The sequence below is a fragment of the Solenopsis invicta genome, chromosome 13, assembly GCF_016802725.1.
Source record: "Solenopsis invicta isolate M01_SB chromosome 13, UNIL_Sinv_3.0, whole genome shotgun sequence".
NCBI classification, from domain to species: domain Eukaryota; kingdom Metazoa; phylum Arthropoda; class Insecta; order Hymenoptera; family Formicidae; genus Solenopsis; species Solenopsis invicta.
The window spans coordinates 513,075-535,929 of record NC_052676.1 but is presented as its reverse complement, the minus strand read 5'-3'; the positions used below and the strand labels follow the sequence as shown (position 1 = coordinate 535,929).

General features: G+C 33.1%; 1 protein-coding gene and 1 long non-coding RNA gene across 3 annotated transcripts in view; one reads left to right on the top strand and one right to left on the bottom strand.

Moving 5' to 3' along the window:
• LOC120359389 overlaps positions 1–22,855 on the bottom strand; it is a 197,216-nt gene that overhangs the window by 141,232 nt on the left and 33,129 nt on the right. The window lies entirely within an intron of this gene.
• The window catches only part of LOC105199595 (unconventional myosin-IXa), a 43,372-nt gene continuing 23,959 nt past the window's right edge, over positions 3,443–22,855 (top strand). Inside the window, exons 1-2 of one of the 2 annotated variants that reach the window (XM_039456695.1) lie at positions 3,443–4,069; positions 16,936–17,382. In XM_039456695.1, coding sequence (XP_039312629.1) covers positions 17,046–17,382 — 337 coding nt within the window. In that variant the 5' untranslated portion in view covers positions 3,443–4,069; positions 16,936–17,045. Of the gene's footprint in view, positions 4,070–16,935; positions 17,383–22,855 lie in introns of those variants that run through there. The other variant, XM_039456696.1, reaches the window with a different exon arrangement.

The window sequence follows — 22,855 nt, the reverse complement described above, 5'->3', positions numbered from 1 at the left end:
TTATATTTTATAGTATAATATGGAATTAATGATGTAGGTTTTTTTATGCAACACATGTCTATGCGTTGCAAAACACAAATTAATTTGTAACGATATTATCAGACAAAATAGGTAACTTGATATGATATCTGCTCGTTTATATGCAGAAACCTTTGTATTTTAATGAATGCAGTCCACGCTCAGAGAAAATAATATCCAAAATAAAATTGGTTATTATCCTTTACAATTAAACGTAGGATAAGAAAATTTGACACGCATATAAATTAAATCCTTTAATTTAACGAAATTAAATTTTTAAAAATTATTGTAATTATAGAATGATTAAAAATAATAAATTAAAAATAATGAAATTTGTATATATTAAATACAAACATGTTTTCAATTCTTTTTGCCAAGATAGATTAATAAAAAATAATTTCACGTACTTTTATATTATTTAATGGAGATAAAATAGCAAGACATGACTTTCGGATTTTTGCTCCTTTGAATCCAAAATCTCTACTTTAATATAAGTCTTGGAATTTTAGTTGAACTTTTGCATTCTGGAATGTATTTTCTTCATCACTTTACTTCCACAAAAAATGTTGCATAAGTTAGTATATCTTAATGTATAAGATTGCGGAAAAGTACTTTCTTGCTTGAGAAAATTTTTCATATCTGAAAAGGAATTGAGTGAAAGAGGTTTTATCCGATGATGCGTGGATAAATGTTCTTAGCTTATCTACGAGCAGTCGTTGTATCAATCTGGTTAGCTGATCGCCTTAAACGTCGCTTGGGGCGTACTTTTACAAGGTGTGCATTCGTTATCCATTAGGGTAAATATAGCATGTGTGGTCCCGTCCCCGTTCTGCATGCGAAACCAATATTCATGCGCACGAACTATTCAACATGTGTACCCGACCGTAATTGAATTATCATCGTGTGTCCCCATAAGAGATAGTCAGCTCGTCATAACGAGCGCGCTGCGCGTCACAAGTTGTCACGCTGCACAGAATTAACATTGAGCGGATTAACAGTATTAAGCATTCCGACGTCTTGTCAATTACGCCTACCACATTTCTGTATTGATCCTACATTCCTTATGTTACAATTCCTTATGTTTCTCTCACAAAACTTTTGCTTTTTTTATTCCATACCTTTTATAATAATATATTATGTAAATTATATAACTATTTTTTCTTAATATTTTGAATTGTTAATATTTTAGAATTCTAGAACTTTACATTAAGTATTTTATTTATTATATCTACATTTAGTTTTAAAAATGTTCTTGGATTTATATAAAATAAAAGCATTTCTGTTCAGTTAATATTTGTCATTTCAAAATTATTATACTAGTACTATTTTTTAAATTGTCATATTTTATAAAAATATCTACTTTGGATTACAGATTGCTCGAATAATATGTATAATTAACAACATTTTTCAAAACAGTTAAAAGTGCACAAGTGTATAAAAATAGTATCACTAAATATTAATATTAATTATTAATAAGCATTATTTATAAAACTTTTAGAATATAATTTAAAGATTGTGTGGTTTACTAAAAGTAACGATAAAGTAATTGTAAGATAATTACTATTATTGGAAGACCACAAGAGAATTAAACTTGAAGGATGCTTTCATTCTCCTTGTTAGGACGTGCTGGATCCCTTGGGTGTCACTTGGGTGTTAATTGGTGGTCGGGGAAAGGGCTTTCATTAGGGGTTCCGCGACGGCTCGTCGGTCGCGGATGCGACGAAGCTTCGAACAACGACCATGAAGAAGAGTGCAAGAAACAGGAACAGGGAGGTAAAGAGAAAAAGCGAGAGAGAGAGAGAGAGAGAGAGAGAGAGAGTAGTAGGGGCATTCCTGACTGGCAGTCTACCACCAATGTCTCGTTTACCATAATACAAGACCTTCGATGAAGGCAGCTCGTCGTTGCTTACAAACAGTAGCGATACATCAGAGACAATAAAAGGTTATAATCCCTTACTTATTATATTAATTATTATTTGTTTAATCAAGCCTAGTACAAGAATAAGTGATTTAAAAAATAAAAAATCTCTCTTTTAAGATAACTACTATATGAGACCTTATGCTATTTTTAAATAAAATTTTCCAAAATTGTATCCTAAAATTATATATATATATATATAAGATTTTTTTTATGTATTTGTGTATTACAAATAATTTTATTTTCCACATTTTCAAAAAGTTCCATTTTTTTATTTTTTTGTATTATTTAATAGTTAATTTTACTGAAGTACTATTGTTTTATAGTAATTGCATTTTTTAAATTTTCTGTCCTTGTCTATTGTTTATTTCTTTAAATAAATTAAGCTTTCCGATATTTTCCATTTTGATTAGTAAAAATCAGATTTTATTCATCTGATGACAGACAGTAATGCTTCTAGACTTAGTACTTGTCCACATTTCCTTGTCAACGATCGTTACCAGTTGATGTTCGTATTATCGGAGTAAAAGGCTATCGCATTATGCTTTAGGACTTGAAGCGAGGGTGATGATGGTGCAAGAAAGTCTTCAATCGGCTGTTTCGCTCGCGACCTTCGCCATAGACGAAGCAATTGTCGAGTGATCATTCATGGATGACCTGTACAACCTCAGGATCAACGTGTCACCCGAAAAGATTAGTCCTCCGAGTAACGGCGTGAGATTAATTTTCTTGCTGCGTCATCAGGAGCCATTTGAACGTTATTTCATTTTAAATGTTGTATGAAATATATTAATATTTATTAAAACTTTCTTTTAAATTTTTTAAATAAAAATTAAGAAACTCTGTAAACTATCCAGAATAAAAATTAAAGTGTACAAATAATTAATTGTTTTATATGTCTTAAAAAAACATTTAATGAAGATCAATGAATGAGTACGAATATTTAGCAAAAACAATAATAACGATTTTATTCGAGAATTAAATAAAAAAAATTGGAACGTTTTTAACTGTACTAAGTCACCCTCAGCCAAAAAAGATTGTTAAGTAAACATTAAATCGGTTAAAATAAAAAAATAAATAATATAAATAAATTAAAAAAAAATAAACAAATCACAATATAACAAGCCTCATCAGGGTCAATAAAACAAATAATATATAAATGTCCACGGTCGCCATCCGATATAAAACATAATCCATCATAAAGTATAAACCAAAAATTATGTTTGCATAACCAATCGTCGTCGATCTTCTTTACGTCGATGGATGGAAAGAACACCAATCGATCTCGACAACGATAGCAATATTGTTGGAGTGTATAACGTTCATTTTTTAAAAACGATGGCAGGACAGTATATTATATTTCTTCATATCACTACTAATTAAAAATACACGTTATAACATTATCGTATTTTAATTTATTCAAATGTTCTCTTTGCTCGTATATAGTTGTATATTTATTTCCTTTTAATTTATATAAAATATTACGAAATTTGAAATTGAATAAGTGAGTGGACAGATAAGTGAACTTGATAAACACTGTAGTTCTGGTTAGTGGGCTCCAAAAAAGGAGCAGAAAGGACGAAGAGGTCCAGATGGCCATGTTTTCGGCGCTGTGGGTCCCTTGACGGACCTCTGTCTCCCTCCCATCACGAAGGACGCAGAGCATCTCTCCCCTCTCTCTTCTCTCTCTCGTCCTCCTTCTACTTCTCTTTTGGTCTCCGCTGTCCCTTACCATTTCAACTCTCCTGTCTTCGTTTCACCCGGCCGTGCGATCCGCACACAGCACTTCTTCTTCAGTGGCCGGTGGTACCACTCTCGGCTAGATCTCGCGCCAAGTACATCTCCTCCTGTTCTTTCACCACCACAAGGACATCCAAGTAACCTCCTCGACGCAAAGTGATTTTACTATACCGGGGCCTTTGCGGCCCCGTTGGAGAACCAACCCTGCTTTGTTAGGTTCCGATTTTAGGTTCTGATTTTCGCGTGCGATTGGAAACGGAAGTACAATGTGATTGTGATACAATTTGGGGAATTTATTTAAGTGTTTTTAAGTGTGTATTCTTCTGTAGATGTCTATAATGTTAAAACCGGTGAATTAAGACTGAAAGCTCTTAGTAGCATTGTGATAAAGAGGTGCGTAAGAGCAACAGTTGAAAGTATTGGAAGAATTTTTTATAATTGCTCTGAAATAATATTTTTAAATTCATTCACATGAAGACACATTAAAGAATTAAAAATGAGGAAGCGTAAAAGATTACTATTAAAATAGGAATTCTTTTCACGACTGCATTAAAGTTGCATTAACTGAATCGTTTACACAACAAGATAAACTTCTAACAAAGTTATAAAATCAATAAAAGAAACTAACTGGAAAGATTAGACTGCTTGAAATAATGATTTTAAATTATACCAATCCTCATCTTTAAAAAAAAAAAATAAAAATTTATTCAAATGTTCGAGTGTAAACAAATTCTAAAATAATACGTTGAAATTAGCTAAATATTACGTAAAAATAAAAAAAAAAAACCATAAATCGTTAGAAAAACTGTGAAATTGGATCGTTATAAAATTAATTACAGCAATTACTTAACACCTGACCGCAGGATGTAAACTGCTCTTTATAAATACAATACACCACACTCATATTAACAAACGCGCCGAAAGGGAACGCAAAGCTAATTCGTTAGCATTTAATTAAGGTTAATTTCGATAAGAGAATTTGTCGGGTTAATAAATCTCTGTTAATTGGACGCGTTCGCTCATTCACTCGATCTTGCCTTCACGCGAATTTAGTCACGCGAATCTTCGTGGCGCGAAATCGTCCTCCCCTTAAGGACCATCCACACAGCAAGGTCGTCTCGTGATGTCCCGCTTTCTCGTCAGGACATCGCTCGAGGCTTCGTGACTGTGTTTCTGTTTTGACACCCGTTTTGTATTTTCGTGATAAACGCGCTATTCATCAACGTCGAGCTGGAAAGACATCCAAGAATTTATACGCCCCCGGGGCGATCCTTAAGAAGGATTGATCGAAGGATCAGGTGTCAGCAATGCATCAGCATTATACTGTCACCGTACATTGCTTTATTTTATCCTTTAAACGGTAAATTAAGTTTCAATTTTTGGACTCACTAATCATATCTTCAACAGAAAGTATACGAATGAACATCTTTATTTACTAAATTTTGTCTAAAGATGTATAATATCATTAACAGTCGGTATAAATTTTAGGATTTTTTAAATTTTTATTACAAAAATTGAATAAATTGTTCGTTTTAATAAAAATGTTTAAGACATATTATTAATAATAAGTTTTATTAAAATTTATAATTGTATATATTATATTATCTAAAAATCTCTTTCTTTGCTAAATTTTCTTATCCTATTCTATGTATAAAATCGCATAAACATTATTTTTCATTCTCTGATAATTTTTCTTTTGTGGAAACATCACGCACTCGTTCCAATATAATATTTCGTACATGTGCATTTTTGTGCAGGTTGCTTTCAAAAGTCAGTGTAATTAAATGAACGTGCAAACAAACGAACAAACCACTAGGTAGAACCACACTCGTCATGATATAAATTAGTAAAAATATTTTTCCGTATAAAAGAAATAGCAATGAAATAAAAATATGTTATACGCGTTAGAGAAATATAAGATTCTATTAAATTTGATATATGAAATTTTTACACATGATTAAAGTTTGTTTAAAAAGCATTTATAACTGAATGCGCGCGTGCGGCATATAAGATGCGCTCTGTTTTTCTTTCATTTAGCCGACATGCATTTGTCAACGTATGATCTTTGGCGTTGAATTAATGCGCGTTCTTTGAGGCCGCGCGCCATCTTCGATTCGCCACGCGCGGTTTTCTTCGCACCGCTTCGCACGAAGCGTGATGGATTAACCACTGGCAAATCAGAAACGAAAAAATTCTCTGACAGTTGGCGAACACGTTCACGATAATCGATTCTGCAGGAAGCCCCCAAGTGAATCTTCTTCCCAAAGGAGCAGAGTCAAGAGTTGTGTCTAACCACGAAGAAAACGCGGTTACTTCGTAATGAAGAAATCTGTAGAATTAGATCGGCCTGGATCTAGCGAACGCGCGTTTCTTTTTTTAACGAAAATTGATAATGTTCACGAAGTGAAGTGAGTGATAAATAGTTTGTAAGTGATCGATTTGCCCAAAAGGATTACTTGTATCTCTGATAAATCTGTACTGAGAACGAATTAAGGCTACGGGATCATCCAAGGCTTCAGGAAATTGGTGTTAAGTGAAGAAGAACAGAGGATTTTCAAGAATAAATAATTTTTTACTACTAATACAAGTGAGTAAAGTTAACTATAAATTAGTAAAGTATTTTTAAACAAATTTTACAGAGAGAGAGAGAGACTTTTGTAGAAATTATTAGACTGTGTCATTTGGCGTAATTAATTTTTCATACCTTTCAAATATAACATGTTGAAATTTAAGATCTGCTTTTTTGAAGAAACATCTCTCCACTTATACGTCACATAACTATTTATAAATCGGGAATGAACTATGACAAAAACACGAAAAATGGGTCAAAGGGGGAGAAGTTAAAATATGCATCGTTTCGTATTTGCATGAGGCAACTATTTAATACGGTCGAGGCTTTAATTCGAAAATTATACGTTTAATCGACGTCCGGCGAAGTATCAATATATAGCTATACTTTACTGTCACCAAACGGGACCAATAAATATTCATTAGATACCTCCACGCCCCTCCTATGCCTTTCCACTGATCTTTCATTTGCATATCACAATCAACCTCATATCATTGTTGACTTTGAACGTCGAGATTGCGCTCGTCTGCAAACGCCGTGCGTCATTTCAGGGTCGTACTACCGCACCAATGAGTTTCCGTGTGTAACTCATGCGCTACCAATTCTTATCTAGCTTCTTAAATACAAGCTTAACATTTCATTTGTTTTGAATTTATGTTAACTGTAAATATTTTAGATAAATGTACAATTATATGAAAAAGTATAGAGTTATTAAAAATTTATATATTTTTTATATAAACACGTTATCAAGCCAACATTATTATTTTACTTTCACATATGTAAAAATCAGTACATAAAATGCATCAGTTAATAATATATATATATATATATATATATATATATATATATCATTTACATAATCTCTTTATAAAACAGATATTTGATTTTTACTTGAACTTTTTCAGTATATTATATAATCGTTTAATTCGTAGTGGATGAAATTCGAAGTGAGCATCTCAAAGTAATACGAAACTAGATACCTGCGGGCGTTAAACACCCGCAGGGCAAGCGGAGGATCAGGACTTTAAAGGAGATAAGGACTTGAAACAGCCGCTAGAGAGAAGAGACAGTGTAGCGTTCTTATTCAAAGTCTGCGATCTTTGATAAGAATGTGTAATTCACCAATTGCAGTGTGTGTTATATTACTATCCAAAAATTATATAACAGTAAACAATGTATACAGTTTACAAAAATTTATCAAAAATATTGATTCTAAATGATTGCACTATAATTGTATTGGAGCCTACTGTAAAATATAACAATGAAATAAAACGTTTTCTTCAGATCTCCACCATATAACCAATTTGCTTCAATAACGGAAGCAAGAAGTATTCCGCTTGGAAATTCTGCAATTCATGCTATTTCATGTAACAAGTCATAGACCGAAGAATAGACACATTTGTAATATGACAAACATGAGTTTGCATCTAAAAGGACAAATTGCAATTCTGTGACAACTTGATGGAAAAAAAATTATAATAATAAAATATTAAAAAAAAAAAACAATACAAATTGTTTTATAAGCATCTCTTTAAAGCTTAATACGTCAATGCATATATTTGACAATTTTTCATGTAGCGTGGAGGAACCTTTGAAAGCCTGAACCTTCAAAATGCTCGTTCTAAGTAATAATCTTGAATTTCATCTCAACTAAATCCTCTTAAAATCCGGTCGCGTTTTCTCTCTCACTTTCTCTCTCTCTCTCTCTCTCCCTCTCTCTCCCTCTCCCCTTCTTTCCTTTCGTCCCTTACTAAGAATATATATATTATGAAATAAAACATCTGATGAGGCAAGTAACTCATCTGCTCAGTTTTTTACCTTAACTTATAAAAAATGTTATATCTTTTAATTACGTATTGAAAAGAATGTCATTATTGAATATTAAAAGTCGTTATAAAACTATGCATTAAATTAATATGATATTCAAATATTTTGCTTTTATAATGCTTTAATGTGTTTATACCCCCTGATTGTTCGAGCAATGTAACGAAATTACGAATAACGACAACGGTGTTAGAAAACTAACAATAGAACGTACTTGAACTTTTTACAAGCGTTAATGGCTTTTAGCGAGACCACCACGAAAAATATATCATGTATACGCGACTCTTTTATTACCGGTGAGGTGGTAAGACGCTATTGTACATACGCGCCAACTTTTTCTCGTCATTCTTCCATTGAAACTAGCTAGGAAAAAATGGATAGACCGAAGTAATCACGCGAGAGAAAAGCGGAAAGCTTCGTCGTCGGAAAATTCATAATAAATTCCGAGATTATCTTCATAACTTCACTTTACTTTTACGTTACAAATACTCTCAAAAATATGTTTACACTTTCATCAAAAAATCATCATTTATCATTTGTGATGTACGTAGATAAACGTATAGACCAGCTTTATAAAATATTTATACGTCTGGATATCTAGGCTCGATCAGAGGTGCATTTTAATTAATTAAAAGGTTTCAAGGTATATACTTTTTAATTACAAAACATTTTAATTATAAAAATTTTTAATTAGACGTTAGACATTATTAAAATTAATATCTTTTTGATATTCGAGATATCTCATTTTTCTCATTTTTCATCATCCAATTGGTCCCTAATGTTCCGCAGTGCGGCAAAACTCGTGATGTCCACAATTTAAGCAAGAGGTGATCGCAAATCGTCTAGCATGATTACCGCGGCCGATAAGAATGGCAATCGAGATGCAAATGCCAGGCTGCCGAAAACAGACAAATCACAGGCGATTCACCCTTCGGCCTCGTGAAGAGCAGAGCGATAATTACTACAATTGCATGGAGATAATTCCAGAGTCTCGTAATCGTCGACATTACATTGCATGTGTCGTAAATGCAAATGCTGTTAAGAATCTAAGATGGGAGATTACCTAGTAAAAACTATAAGTAAACGTTACACGCACGCGCTCGTACTTCCTGTAAAAGTTGACGGTATTGTTACTCTTAATTGTGTTATTGTTAATTCTTTCTCGTATAGCGAACGTTACAAAAAAATTATTATCAATGATAAAAGCTTACGATTTATTTTTATTCATCTGTACATTAATGTATAATCTCTATAATATAAAATGTTATTTAATAAAGAATCTAAAAAATATCATTTTCTTACACATATTGAACTTTTACATATTTTATAAAAAAATGTATTATACAAGTAACGTGTGTAATATAAAGAACGTCAACAGTCTTAAAGTAAGACAAATATATGTAATAAAAAATCAAAATCTCCCAATGACAAGAATACAACGATCGAAAGATAGATAAGTTAGGAAATGACAGGATTCAGGAGCATAATGGACCGAAAGTCTTTCGATTTATGTGCGTCGTGTGTAGGAAGTAGCACGCTTATTTCCATCAATTACACAAACAGCCCTCCTCAGCATCTCCGTTTCCCCATTTTTATGGCTTTGCCAACGGACCCTCTTTTACCTTTCCTTTCTGCAATCTCAAGGATCGTAAAACGCGGCACGCGGCTACCGTTTCGAGTGCTGATCCAATGGTAGATTAGTCTTTAAGAAAGATAAACTTTGAAATATTTTAACAAAAGATTTACACTTTACACTGGCAAATATTTAAAAATGCGAGCATCTTCTAATCAACAATTATATTTCCAAAGTTTTGGAAATTTAATTAAATATACTTAAAGCAAGTTTAGCATAAATTAATAAGTTATTAAACTTATGCATTTTAAACGTAATCTATCCAAATTATACTAATTAAATTTATTTATTTTATTAAAACCACAAATGATTAGAAAAATATATCAAATTTCGTTAGTTTATCTTTAAAGTTGGAAATGTCAATTCATTTGTAAATAGACGTACGTTTCTTCCTTTCCATCTTGTTTAAAAAACCAGAAAATGCATGGTAGAGTACACAGTTTAATCGGAGTTCAATTGGAGTTCAAACGAAACTTCGCCTATAATTGCGAAGTTGGCTAGGTTCGTACAAGGGAATGCGATCTAAGATGGTAGATTAGCCGGTAAAGAAAACCCGGGATGTACGCGCGGGATGCTCGCACGCGTGTAAATATGGGGCTGGTAAATAGGCACCGAGTTTCTCTCTCCGGCCGGCCCTTCGTTCGCTCGACTATCCTTGTGCCGAGATGCGCATATATGAACCTCGCAAGTCGGTACCCATTGCCTGCGTTAAACTATACATATCGTTATCGTGCCGCGCTTAAAGCCGCGCGGGCCTCATTTCGTCGGTTCTTCTGTATCCGATAAAAGACAAGCAAAAAAGATACTAGATTATAAATCTTAATTGTTAAAATGTTTATCACATAGATCGGTATATCCACGTGTATGTTCATTTTTTTATTTGAAATATCAACAAATTATTTTACTCAGTTATTAAATTATATAAAAACATCTTTATTTATAATATAAATTTTATTTTATTAATTTTCATAAATCAACTGTTAGAAAGCATCTCATCAAATCATCACTTTTTAATCCTCATCTCGCATTCTCATTTATCCGCTGCTGCAACACTATTGCATAGGCAGCAAAGGAAACATTTACAAGCTAACAGCCTAAATGTATCGAGAGAAAGAATCGATCGGCGGCAAGAGAATAATTATTATCGGCTGCTCGCGGTAAATTTCGTGGCTACCCGCCGCACCGCGCCGCGCGCCTTGTGCACTTCGACTGAATTTTTCGATATATCTCGATGGCGTGTTTTGTGCCTCTCGCAACCGTGACCTTCCGACCTCGTTCGCTTGGTACACGATGTACTATATAATTAGAGAGTCAGACTGGTGAGGTCCATCCCTCTCTAACCCCTCTGCCCTTCCTTTCTTCTGCCCTTCTTCAAACCTGAAGTTCCCTTATCGAGAGAGAAAGAGAGAGAAGAGAGAAGAAAGAAATGTAAAAAGAGAGACTGAAAGCATCAGCCTTCTTGGCCTTGGAAATAACCAAGATTTAAGAGATCTTCAATAATATATCAATTAGGGAACTTTTTATTCTAGCAACGGCTTTAAGTGATGTTACTTTTAAAATTCTTTAGTATCGTTAGATTATTCTTATTAACTTTTAATGAGATATTTAATGATTCTTTTTTAAAAAATCTTAAGTCAATTTTCTTCCATAATAAAGACATCTTTGTACCAATAAGTTTCTAATTAGAAATAAATAAAAAATTGATAACTAAACTGAAAGTAATATATCAAACCCATATTTTCACTTTTTTAATAGAAAATTCACTATAATAGTTTCAATTATTTTACTATATATATTTATATATTTTTGTACTATTTATAATTTATAGTTTTCTGGATTATTATTCGACGAGGGGTATAAGTATTTTTAATAGCTTTAAAAAGACTTATTCGCTCAAACACAGTGCGCTTAAATAAGCTAATGTGAGCTATTGGTAAAGAAACGATATAAGCGGATTCTGCGTACCATGTTTCGACAGACCTGGGCAAGGATTTAGGGTTTTAAAGGTGCTGGCGATCGCAGTAGCACCTGTTGCAGCAGAGCCAATTGTCAGTTTAAAAGAAAGCAAGATTCTCTATCTTGCGTGTCATTTTACAGATTGATACTTTTTAAACGCAAATTCAATCCTTCAAGCCTCACACGACATTTATTATTTTATAATAAGATGTAATAAATGAATATAAGATTCTTATAAAAAAAGAAATGTTTTTATAAATTACTACATATACATTTATATTCTTAGGACGGAGTCTAAGAAGAAAAATCAATATCTTTGAAATGTTAAGAAGAACAATATAGCACATGTACCATAATCAATGCTGCGATAAGATGACAGTAAGAATTCTCATTAATTAAAATGCAAAATGCGGTGACGGATAAGTGAAATTTTTAAGGAATAAAAATGTAACGTATATCTTTATATTGTTACACAATAACAGTTTTCAACTCATTCAGATTCCAAGTATGACTGCCAAGTTTATCTCTGAAATGAAGGGAGATTTATGCAGGCATTAAATCGTTTGTAGTTAATGCAAATGCTACGCAAGTGGAAAGGACGTAACATTGAAGAAAAAGGAGATGACTGATAGTAAAAGGTGACGAGTGTCGGAAACAGCCCGAACTTTGAGATATTCCGGGTATGATTTGGCTTATTTATTTCCGCGATTTCTCGAGATGTCACATGGACAAGACGAGACGGGGTAGGATAAGACACATCTCTTGCACTTTCCGTGGGTAGACTCGACGTAGCTGGAATTTTAATTAAGCTTTTCTCCCTCTGCTGAATCTCAGTTCCGGCAGAATGTTGGATACCGCGGCTACGGAAGGAATCTACCGGGTGTCGTTGGTCCTTCTCTTCATCGTGAAAGTCTCAAAAGTTATTCCAAATTCCTGATTTGGCCAACAGTTTAATTAATAACTTAACATTTTAATTCGAGAATTCTACACTCTATCAATAATTGATTTGGCATAAAAAAAAGTCTGGCAACAAACATCACATTCATTTAACAGCTTGTTAGAAGAACTAACGAAAAACAACAATGAAATCAAAATTTTAAATAAACTTTTTCCTCTTTTCCTTAATTTTGTAATCGTAACCATTTTTCTCATCACCGTGTTTTCGATAACCGAATTTATGCAAAAAATTCTTACAAAGAGTTACCGCGATATTTAATAATATAAATCAGAATTAATGGTAAAAGAGACGTTTCAGACATCCTGTATAATATGCATGAGCATGTTGATCCGAAGAGTCACGAAATCCAAGTAATCTCCGAATTTGCCAAGAGCACTCCAGATGTCACGATGGCCTATCATCAAAATCTCTCGCGATAACGGCAAACGGCCTGCGGTGCCGCGGCCGGTGCATTATGAACACCCACAACGTGAGAGCTAACCGCAGAGCTAACGGGGTGCAATACGAGCACTACGCGTGTATTATGATGGAGCAAAAAGAGCATACGCGCGTGAGGCGTGCTCGAAAGTGTCGGGCGTGCGTTGCGAACACACGCACAGCACACAATCGCAAACGCATACACATGTACACAATGATAATGACGTGCCGATGTTACGTTGCTATTACTTAGCATCACCCCACCGGTTCACCGAAATACTGATCGTTCTGTATGAGGGATCATAGGTCACGCGAAGACGTTGGATGGTGGTACCTCCGAGATTCGTGAAAACAGCCCAATATATTTTCAAGCGTGGGAATATTTTTTAAAAGCTACTTTGTTTCTTCAACTTTTTATTTTCAATATATTAAGCACCTAACAATTGAGAGAATAAAATATTTGAAACTTGCTAATAATAAAAATATCATTCGCAAAAGATATTTTAAAATACTCTTCCAACATTGTTTTAAATGTAGCGAAGCAGTCATAATAACAAATATAATAATAACAGTAGAAGTAATTACTATTATTACTTTTATGATCGATACGATTAAAATTAAAAAAGATGTAGTCCTTGCAGTGGACGTGCGCGAGAGGTATACGTAACTCTTTCCTCCCTTTATCACCTTTCGAGCAATATAGCGTTTGGGAGAAAGAACGGAATGATAGACGAGCCGATACGTTCCCACGCGTTCTTGCAGACGCGAGCGAGGGAGTTTGAGGTCTGTTCCCCTTTCCTCCGCACGTGTAGTGGGCGGTTGTGAGGCCTCGGGGGTCCAACTGGGCCCCTAATCACAGGCTCACTCGCACTCGTACGTTCAACGTATGTACGCGTCCCTCTTAAACGCGCGCGTCGACTCAAAAGCCGAATTAAGTGAACGATCTTAAATGTACGTTGTAGAATTCTCTTTTGCCCTGTCTTTTCTTCTCATCTTTACAAGTGTACTTACATAATTTGTAACGAAAGCCTTGCATACATATTTTCAATTAAGACTTCTCTTATCAATCATTGTTTTTTTTTTTTTTTCAAATTACAGTGAAAACTTCTGAAATTGATGAGATATCAAGATATTCTTTTATAATAGATTAACTCTTCTAGTAATACGTACTTATTAATGTATAAAGTTGTCCCACAGTCTGTCTTTTGCTGGCTTCTCCTGAATATAATCACGGAAAATGTAGTGGGAGATTAAAAGAGAATCTTACACGCACAATTTCAGAACAGAGGAAAGTACAGAATATAAAGAGCCTCTCTCTCTCTCTGTATTAAAACTCTGACACTATTTTACATAAAAAATTGTGCATCGCACTTAAATAAAAAATTTCACCTTTAATATAATAATAAATAATATAAACAAAGTACAAATATTTCAATGTATCGCTCGCATGTAAATATTTGTGAACAAATGTACCTAACCTAACCTAACCAGATCTGTCAGTGACAATAAGGTTTATTGGCGATTAAGCGCGATTAATTACGGCTTGACGAATTTGCATGTTAGCCAAGCACCACTACTGGCACAGAGTTGTAGGAATTCTTTCATCAAATCGACCACATGTTATTGTTAATTAATTAACCATTCACTTTACATTTTAGCAATTGTACCCGCGTATCTCACTTGTTTGTTAAAAATTATAAAAAAATTTTACAAATTGCCTCTGCTACAAAATTTATTTCATGATTACATAATAAAAAACGCTACAAAAAATAGAAAAAACATCATTTTATATGGTCTGTGTTATAAAATTTATTATGTACACTAGTTACATAACAAAAATATCCTATTAAAAAAATAAATAAAATATAATTTTTATACAGCCTCTGTTATAAAATAAAAAAAGAAACCGTAACATCAAACATTATTGTTTCTTAATTTTTAATATGTTAATATTAATAATTTAATTCATAGTTATTGCAATTTAAATTATAATAATTATTACAACTAAGAAACATAATGTGGAAAACTGGAATAAATAAAATTTTGAAGAGAAAATTATTAGGACAAGTAGAACATTATCAACAGAATATAGAAATTGATAGCTCAATGGACCATCAATGGCGCCACGAAAATGCATGATAATCATGATGACCGTGGTGGTTTGCGGTATCGTTATTGTGTCATTGTTAGCTAGCACTCTAAAATGGAAATGGTCGTGCTATTAAATGGTGCCATCGTCTCCCGTAATCCCTACTGTAAAAGGGTGTCTCCATAGAAGACAGCATTTTAGTTGATTCGTAAATACAATACTCCTCGTAAACGTTTAACTTTCCGTAACTTTTATTATATAATTAATTTTTGAGCTACTTGCAGCAAACTTAAAGATATTAAAAATAACAAAATTACGTCTTTAGAAACAAATATAATGAATATAAAAATATAAATTAAATATGATAAATAATTATACTTTCTACATAAATTATTCATAATATTGTAATTTATTAAGAGCTTTAAACTAAATAATAAATGTGTGTTTTAATGTTCTTTCGTATTTGTTTTAATTTTTAAATAATAAATATTATTATTGCTAAAATTCTGTATTTTTTTACTACGGTAATTATTATTATTGTCACCATTATTATTAGTATTATTAATATATTATTAATATTATCATTAATAATAATAAAATCTACTATCCATAACACGTTTGAAAATTCAATAAAAAACGTTATGGTTCAAATAAATTCTCACAATTTTCATTGTAATAAAAAAGTACTTGAGTTTTTCATTTGCATCTTCATGATAAAAACAAAACCTTTAAAATCTTTATTTCAAGTTTTTCAATTCTTTGTATTTAGTAATAGAGTGTCATCATACCAACAATGTGTGACTTCCTATCGTCACTGGCGGTATAGATAATAATGCCGTTGATAGAATCTATTGGATAACGATTGAATAACAGAACTCTGAGAACTTCCCTGTTCGATATCTCGTTCAAGCGAACGGATATCTAACACTACAAGGCACTTGAGCCGGGAAAACAACAACTTGCTCCGAGTATCGGTACCTCCTTGACGAGAATATCGAAGCTATCACTATTCAAGATCGATCTTGAAAAGCAGTAAGATCGTTTGCAGAGGATGTCTCGCGTGACCAAACGCGAACATGTCGAAGAAAGTCGCCAAACTGCATGAGGAGATAATCAACTGATCAATCTTTAAGCATGATCGATAATTACAATATTGATTGATATATAGATAAACGTATAAAAATACCTTAAACAGTCAAACATAAATCATTAAATAATTTTTTTTATGTAACAAAAAGATTCAAACAATAAAAGAAAAATGAAAAAATACTTATATAAAAAATTATTAATTTTACCAAGAAAGTTAAAAGAATGAAGCTGTTAAAAAAAACGATTAATCTTCTAAATCCTCTATAATTGAGCATTACGAAGAGATAAATGACGGTCATCTAAATAGAAATTAAATAAAAATAAAGTTGACGTGTAAAAAGAAAGCAAAAATATTGTAAAGAAAAAAATACAAAAGAATATATAAAATTGTCACAATAATAAAAAAAAATATAAATAAATTTTTGCTTCAGCTTCCAATCAATATTTTTATTTTATTTTACAGAGCAATTATTTTACTCTTACATAAAAATTAAATAAATGTCTTTTTCAAAAAGATTGATATTTACTATAAATTAATATACTGTATAATATATACTGTATAATAATTATGTAGAAATTTATTAAAAAGAAAATTTCCAAATCACATTAAATACGATTTTGTACTAAATCAAATAGCAATAAATAATATATATTTGAGGAATCGAGGATAGACTATGTTTTGTCATCGAATATTGAAACTCGAAACATCTTTGAAAATTTCTAGAGAGTCTATTAAATCAACCATGATTGAAGTATAACGAAAAATGAATCCTCGTGATAATCACGAGGACAAGAAAATCCCGAGGGAACATTAAGGCTTCTTAGGGAGCTAATATGTGCCTGGGACGAGTCGAAAGTCAGAGCAGCGGGACTTACGGTGGAAAGTGCAGCAAGGAAAACTTGATCAGAATTCAAAGTCCTTCCAACCGACCTGGAAGAGGTTTCCCCGCGGAAGTGGGTATGCTGCTACCTGACGAAACCTACGAGGCGAGATCCTCCAACGCCCTGATTGCAGACCTGGACGAAATCGAGGCTGCCAAGGCGCTGGCGGCGCTCCGCAGGTGCGATGAGTTCTTGAAGAGGCACGGCATCCGGCCAGAGTTCTTCTGCAGGCATCGAGAACGTTTAGCTCTGCAAGCATGGCTGCTCGAGAGATCGAAACTCTATTCAGGTAAGTGTTTAAGAAGATTTTCGTATAGAAGTGATGAGCTTTTTTATATATACGAGTATATGTTTGAAATTAAATAAGAGTTGATTTTTCAATATCCTCTCCACATCCTCTTTGATTGAATGCTGCTTACATATTGCTTTTTTATGATCTATAAAACAAGTAAAGAAAGAATTGTCTTATAACCGTGACACGTTAAAATGTTGATAGAATTTTTATTTTTACTTAATTTATCTTAAAACTTTGGTTTATAGAATTTTATATAATGTATATGTATATTTGTAATTGTTCGATTTTCACGCTTTCTTATATTAAGCTTGCCGAGGTACTTTGTATGAGGTTATTAAGACTGCCACGTTCTCTCGCCGAGATCAACAACCACTGCATTATCTTAGGAAGTTGGGAAACGGAGCCACTCGCGCCGTGCTTTCGCAGATTATTCCGTCTATTTCGTTTGTTTACACGCGCAGGATAACTCTCGCCGTCGCCTCTCTTTCTCTCGGGGCGCAACTTTCCTCATGCAACTTGCTCCATTTCTCCCCTACAAATCGCATTGCGGAGCGTCTCGGGCATTATATACATACAAGGATACGAGCTGCACGCTCGCTGCCGTTCCTTGTACTTGCGTTCCGATAAAGGATGCAACCCATGAGCATCGCGACGATCTACCGAAGGATGAAGGATGATGTACAGTGTTCTCCAAAAGTACTAGTCGTCTATTATTATTGTAATTAAACGTACTAACGTTATTTCAGACTGCACTGACAGAAAATTAAATTTTTACGAAAAGATAAAAAGAAACGAGTTAAATAACTTTTTCAAAGAAATAATTTTAACAAGAAGAAATTATTTGCTATCTAGAGAACAGCGCTCAGACTCAAACTTCTTCAAACTTTCAATTGATCAATATCAATTACATCATTTCACGACACTTGAAAATTAGAAGACATTTCTAATTTTCTGAGTTGACAGAAGCATATATTGTTAAAAGCAAAAATATCAATGTTCGTGAGAAGAAATGTTAGTATCTAACAATAAGATGCATTTATATTGCATATGACTGTAGTACATGTGGAAAAAAAAATTAGACTAGACGCTAATATCTATCTCAACTTGATAGTTGGTCGAGAGTCGACAATCACAAGAACCTATGGATCGTAGAGTAATTTAGAAGTGAATACTGAATAAACTCTTTTAAAACTATCAAAAAGTATTCTGAATGCACAACATATGCGCGATTCAGCCAGCACTGAATGCAGATGCAGATGCAGATGCAACGAGGTATGCTCTTAGCCTTGCATCCAGAACTGGTAGATACCTCGTGATCGCAATAAATCAACGCACAACCTAATTAACCGACGGACCCTATAATAGGGTTCATTATGATCGAATCACTACTAATTATGTGAATGCATCGCTATATATAACTCCGTACGTCTTTACGCTAATAGTGGATTTAATTAAAAATTATCGTTTGATAAATTCAAATTGTTTGTTACTCTCTCTCTTCCGGAAGAACTCCATTATTATAATCACGTTTTACAAATTTCAACCCAAATCGTAAAAAAAATCTTGTAAAATCTTGTTTGAGAAAAATCTATTATTAACTAGAATGCTTTAAGATTCATAAATACCATCCCATAAACGTAGCAAGAGCTACTATCCCATATTATCGTTTAGTATATCTATGTAAGAACACGAACATGGCGGGAATTGGCGATTAATTGCTAAATACATAGCCGGCGCATGTAAACCATCGCACATATCGGTTTACAATACGCTATGACTCGATAATAACGGTTTAATACTATAACTAGTATCATATAATCGAGTATAATTTACGATCTATTTCAATTCATATCTTACATCCCTTGATTATGCTACTGAAAATGGATGAAACGGGAAATGATGCTTTCGCTCTGAACAATATTTGCACAAAATTATAATTAACATGTATTATAATTTAACATGATTAATAACATTATAATTAATATAAATAATAAAGTAATAGCTAATAATACTTAATCCTTTCATATTCATAATTTTTTTAATAGTAAGTATTTACATACACATTAATGTACTTAATTAAATTAACTTACTACTAATATAAGATGTTTTTACTTTTCACTCGTACTTCTTTCATCCTCTTTATAATTTTAATTTTTAAACGGATTGGCGCGCTGTCAATCAGTAAAGTTCAGTCTTTATATTTTTCTGAGAGAAGGATTTTATGCTCTACTTTAATTATAAGCAGGAACTCATCGTTTCCAATGGTTTACGATCATCTTCCGTTGCAAAAAAAATTAATTGATACAAATATTAAAATTAATTCTTTATATCTAACTGTAATTATTTCGATTTTTATAAAATTGCCAAAGAACTAAGTAATTTGCTGATTTATGTTATTACATAAACGAACAATAATACATATCAGAAAATCCGATTAACGATATACATTGGAGAATAATCAAGGATTAAAGGATAAATTCATGTAGAATTATAGGAAATTAGTATTAGAGTTCGTTTCAAAAAGTTACTGGACTTGTAGTGATAATAATAAATAATTTTGTATTTCTATAATTTTTGATTTTGACAGTTGATAAAAAATTCGTAATAAATTGGATAATTTATAACAAAATATAATGAAAAAGTAACTATTTAAATTTATTAAAAGAAAATTTGCAAATAAATTAAATTTCAATTTTATATCAATCCTCCTTTTTCATTTTAAAAATCTAAAATTACTTCGTCACGAGATATCGATATGATTTTATTACAAAATATACTCATGGTAGAAAATATTAAGAACAATTGTGACCTAATTACTCAGTTATCCATCTACTCCACAGGGAGATGAAGAGTGGGGGAGGGAATGGGGGGGGGTGGAAATTTTATCGGGATTTATTAGCCGCGGGGAATCGACTGGGGGTTCGTAATGACCGAGGCATTACTAATGGGGAGAGGAGGAGGAAGGAGGCAAAAAAGGGCGGAACTGCCTGCCAACGTAACAACGCTGCTGATGCAAAAGCGAACAAAATGCCGTCAGGTGTTGCCCCCATAAATCACTGCGTACGTACGTACCACCTTCCTTTCGGTCTTCGTCGCGTCGCGCCGCGCCGCTCCGATGCATTCGATAAATAAAACATGCGGCGTGAAAAGGTCCGCAAGGTGTATCGATTGGTACTACCAGATAAACGTTGTATAATAGTGTACATTATTTCTATTTTGGAAAAGATCACTTCTTCAAAAGTTTCTAATTTTTCAGAAAGTAGAGCACTACAGTTTTAATGGTACTTAAAAATTTACTGAGATATATAGATACAAGTTTTGCATCTCATATTTCTTAACAATAATGCAGCATGGCGTCATAAGCCATGCTATTATTCACAAATGATCTAGAGACTCTTACAAAATATATCTTAATTGCATTGTCTTATTATATAATTTTGTGTATTGTTTCAATAAAAAGAAAACGTTCTTTTCCATTTCTACAGATTCTTCCCACTAAACTTATCATTCTCGACCACGTCTCGAGTACGAGGATGTTTTAATCAGTCGTGGAATCGCGTGAGAAACGAGAATGCAAAGAAACTTTGGCACCACATTAATTACAGGTGGTTAATAATGGCATAAGAATTAACAATTACATGCTTTGATAATCATATGCAATCGGACTGAATTATCGTCACTTGTCCGTATGCATAAATGTACGTGTTTCACAGCACCTGTCAGCGAGAAATGACAAGCATATCCTGAAAAATCAAGGTTTAAGAATCAACCAAGATTCTATCACTTTTATTTCTACATTGTAAATGTAAACTACGAAAGATAAGAAATGATAAATGAATAAAAAATAAAAGAAATTAAAAAATATATAAGGATGAAACCTCGAATAAAATCTTTAAAACAACTTGTTCATTATACTTGGAATACTATACTGCACGCTATATCTTTATTCGAGATTTAAGAACACTAAAATGTATGAATCTATCGATCATAGATGGCAGGTATTCAGCTTCCCTGAGTTTGGTATCTTAAAGGAGAAGGGAGGGAGAGAAAGAGAGAGAGACAGAGTCTGCCAATTTAACTTCGTCTATGAAACCGGCATGCCTTCTTTTTGCTAGTAACATAGCAGGCTTCGCAAAAACCGCGCCAGGTCCTGATGCAAATTTATGTTAACAGCGCCGGAGAGTGTCTCTCTCATATATTTACAACCCCGTTGCGAATAGAAAATGCAATGGCGCTGTGCAACCAGATCCGACGTGAACAGCACACATATTTTACATATATACGCAATTGTAATTATTATAATTAAATATGTGTCGTAATTGTATTACTAAATAGAAACTACGACACTTTATCTGAGGCAAGTATTATCTTACGAGCAAATAAATTTACGTGTATAAAACACATACGTGTGCACGCACGTGCGAGCAGAGGCGAGAAAATCATTATCGAAGCAGGTTGAAAGAAACGAGCTTCGACGCGAATTTCTTGCAAGCGTGCGACGCGACGTACTGTATCGTCTTATCCTCGTCTTAGCCTCCCACTCGGTTTAATTAAATTCCCGGAGAAACGGTGGCTCTTCATCCCTTCATTACCTTCCCGTGGGCACCCTTTTTTTGCGCACCAGTGCTGACGCGAAGACGCATGCACCCACATGCACGCACGCACTCACGTTCGCTGTACTAATTGACGGATGAATTAATTAGCACGAATGATCGATCGCGCCCGCCCATCGCTGGATTTATTTCCTGTCGAGATATACAACGATACGAAGTGTCGGCGCGAGATTATTGGATACTTGGATCTCTCGAGTATTTATAGCTGTAATTTGATACAGTATCAATAGAAATAATTGTAACGAGTAATGGTAAAACAATGATGACAATAGCAAAATTACTATTTTAATTAAATCTCATTTTCGATTTCTATAAATGTTTTTGTGTCAATTTTTTATATGCTTCTAGATAATTTTAGAAATAATATTTATATCACTATCATATTCAAAACAAACTAATAAAGAAATGGAGAAAGAGATTTCATATAGAAATAAATTTTTAAAGATTTATGTGAAATTATAGAATTTTGAGGTCAGTGATTCTCTAATCATATAGCTATTAATTTGATTAAAAGAAATATCTCGTTAGTGCAATAACTAGGTGTCATCAGTCGCATAGCGACGCGCATAGACAGTAAAAGAAAAGATAGTAGTGATGAACAACGCACAGATATAATATAATCCTCGAAATGAATCTTTTAATAAACAAAGATTCTTAAAGTATCTTTCATTCAACAATGTAACAAAGCATTGTTAAATTATTTTACTAAATTATTTTGTCGATACAATCAATTTTATCTTGCCAAGTTTTATTAATCTGATATACAATAGATAACTCAGTGCAAGGTTCGTTGAATAAAATTAATTATATAGCAGGCACAAGGCTCGAAATAAGGCTCAGTAAATATACAAGAC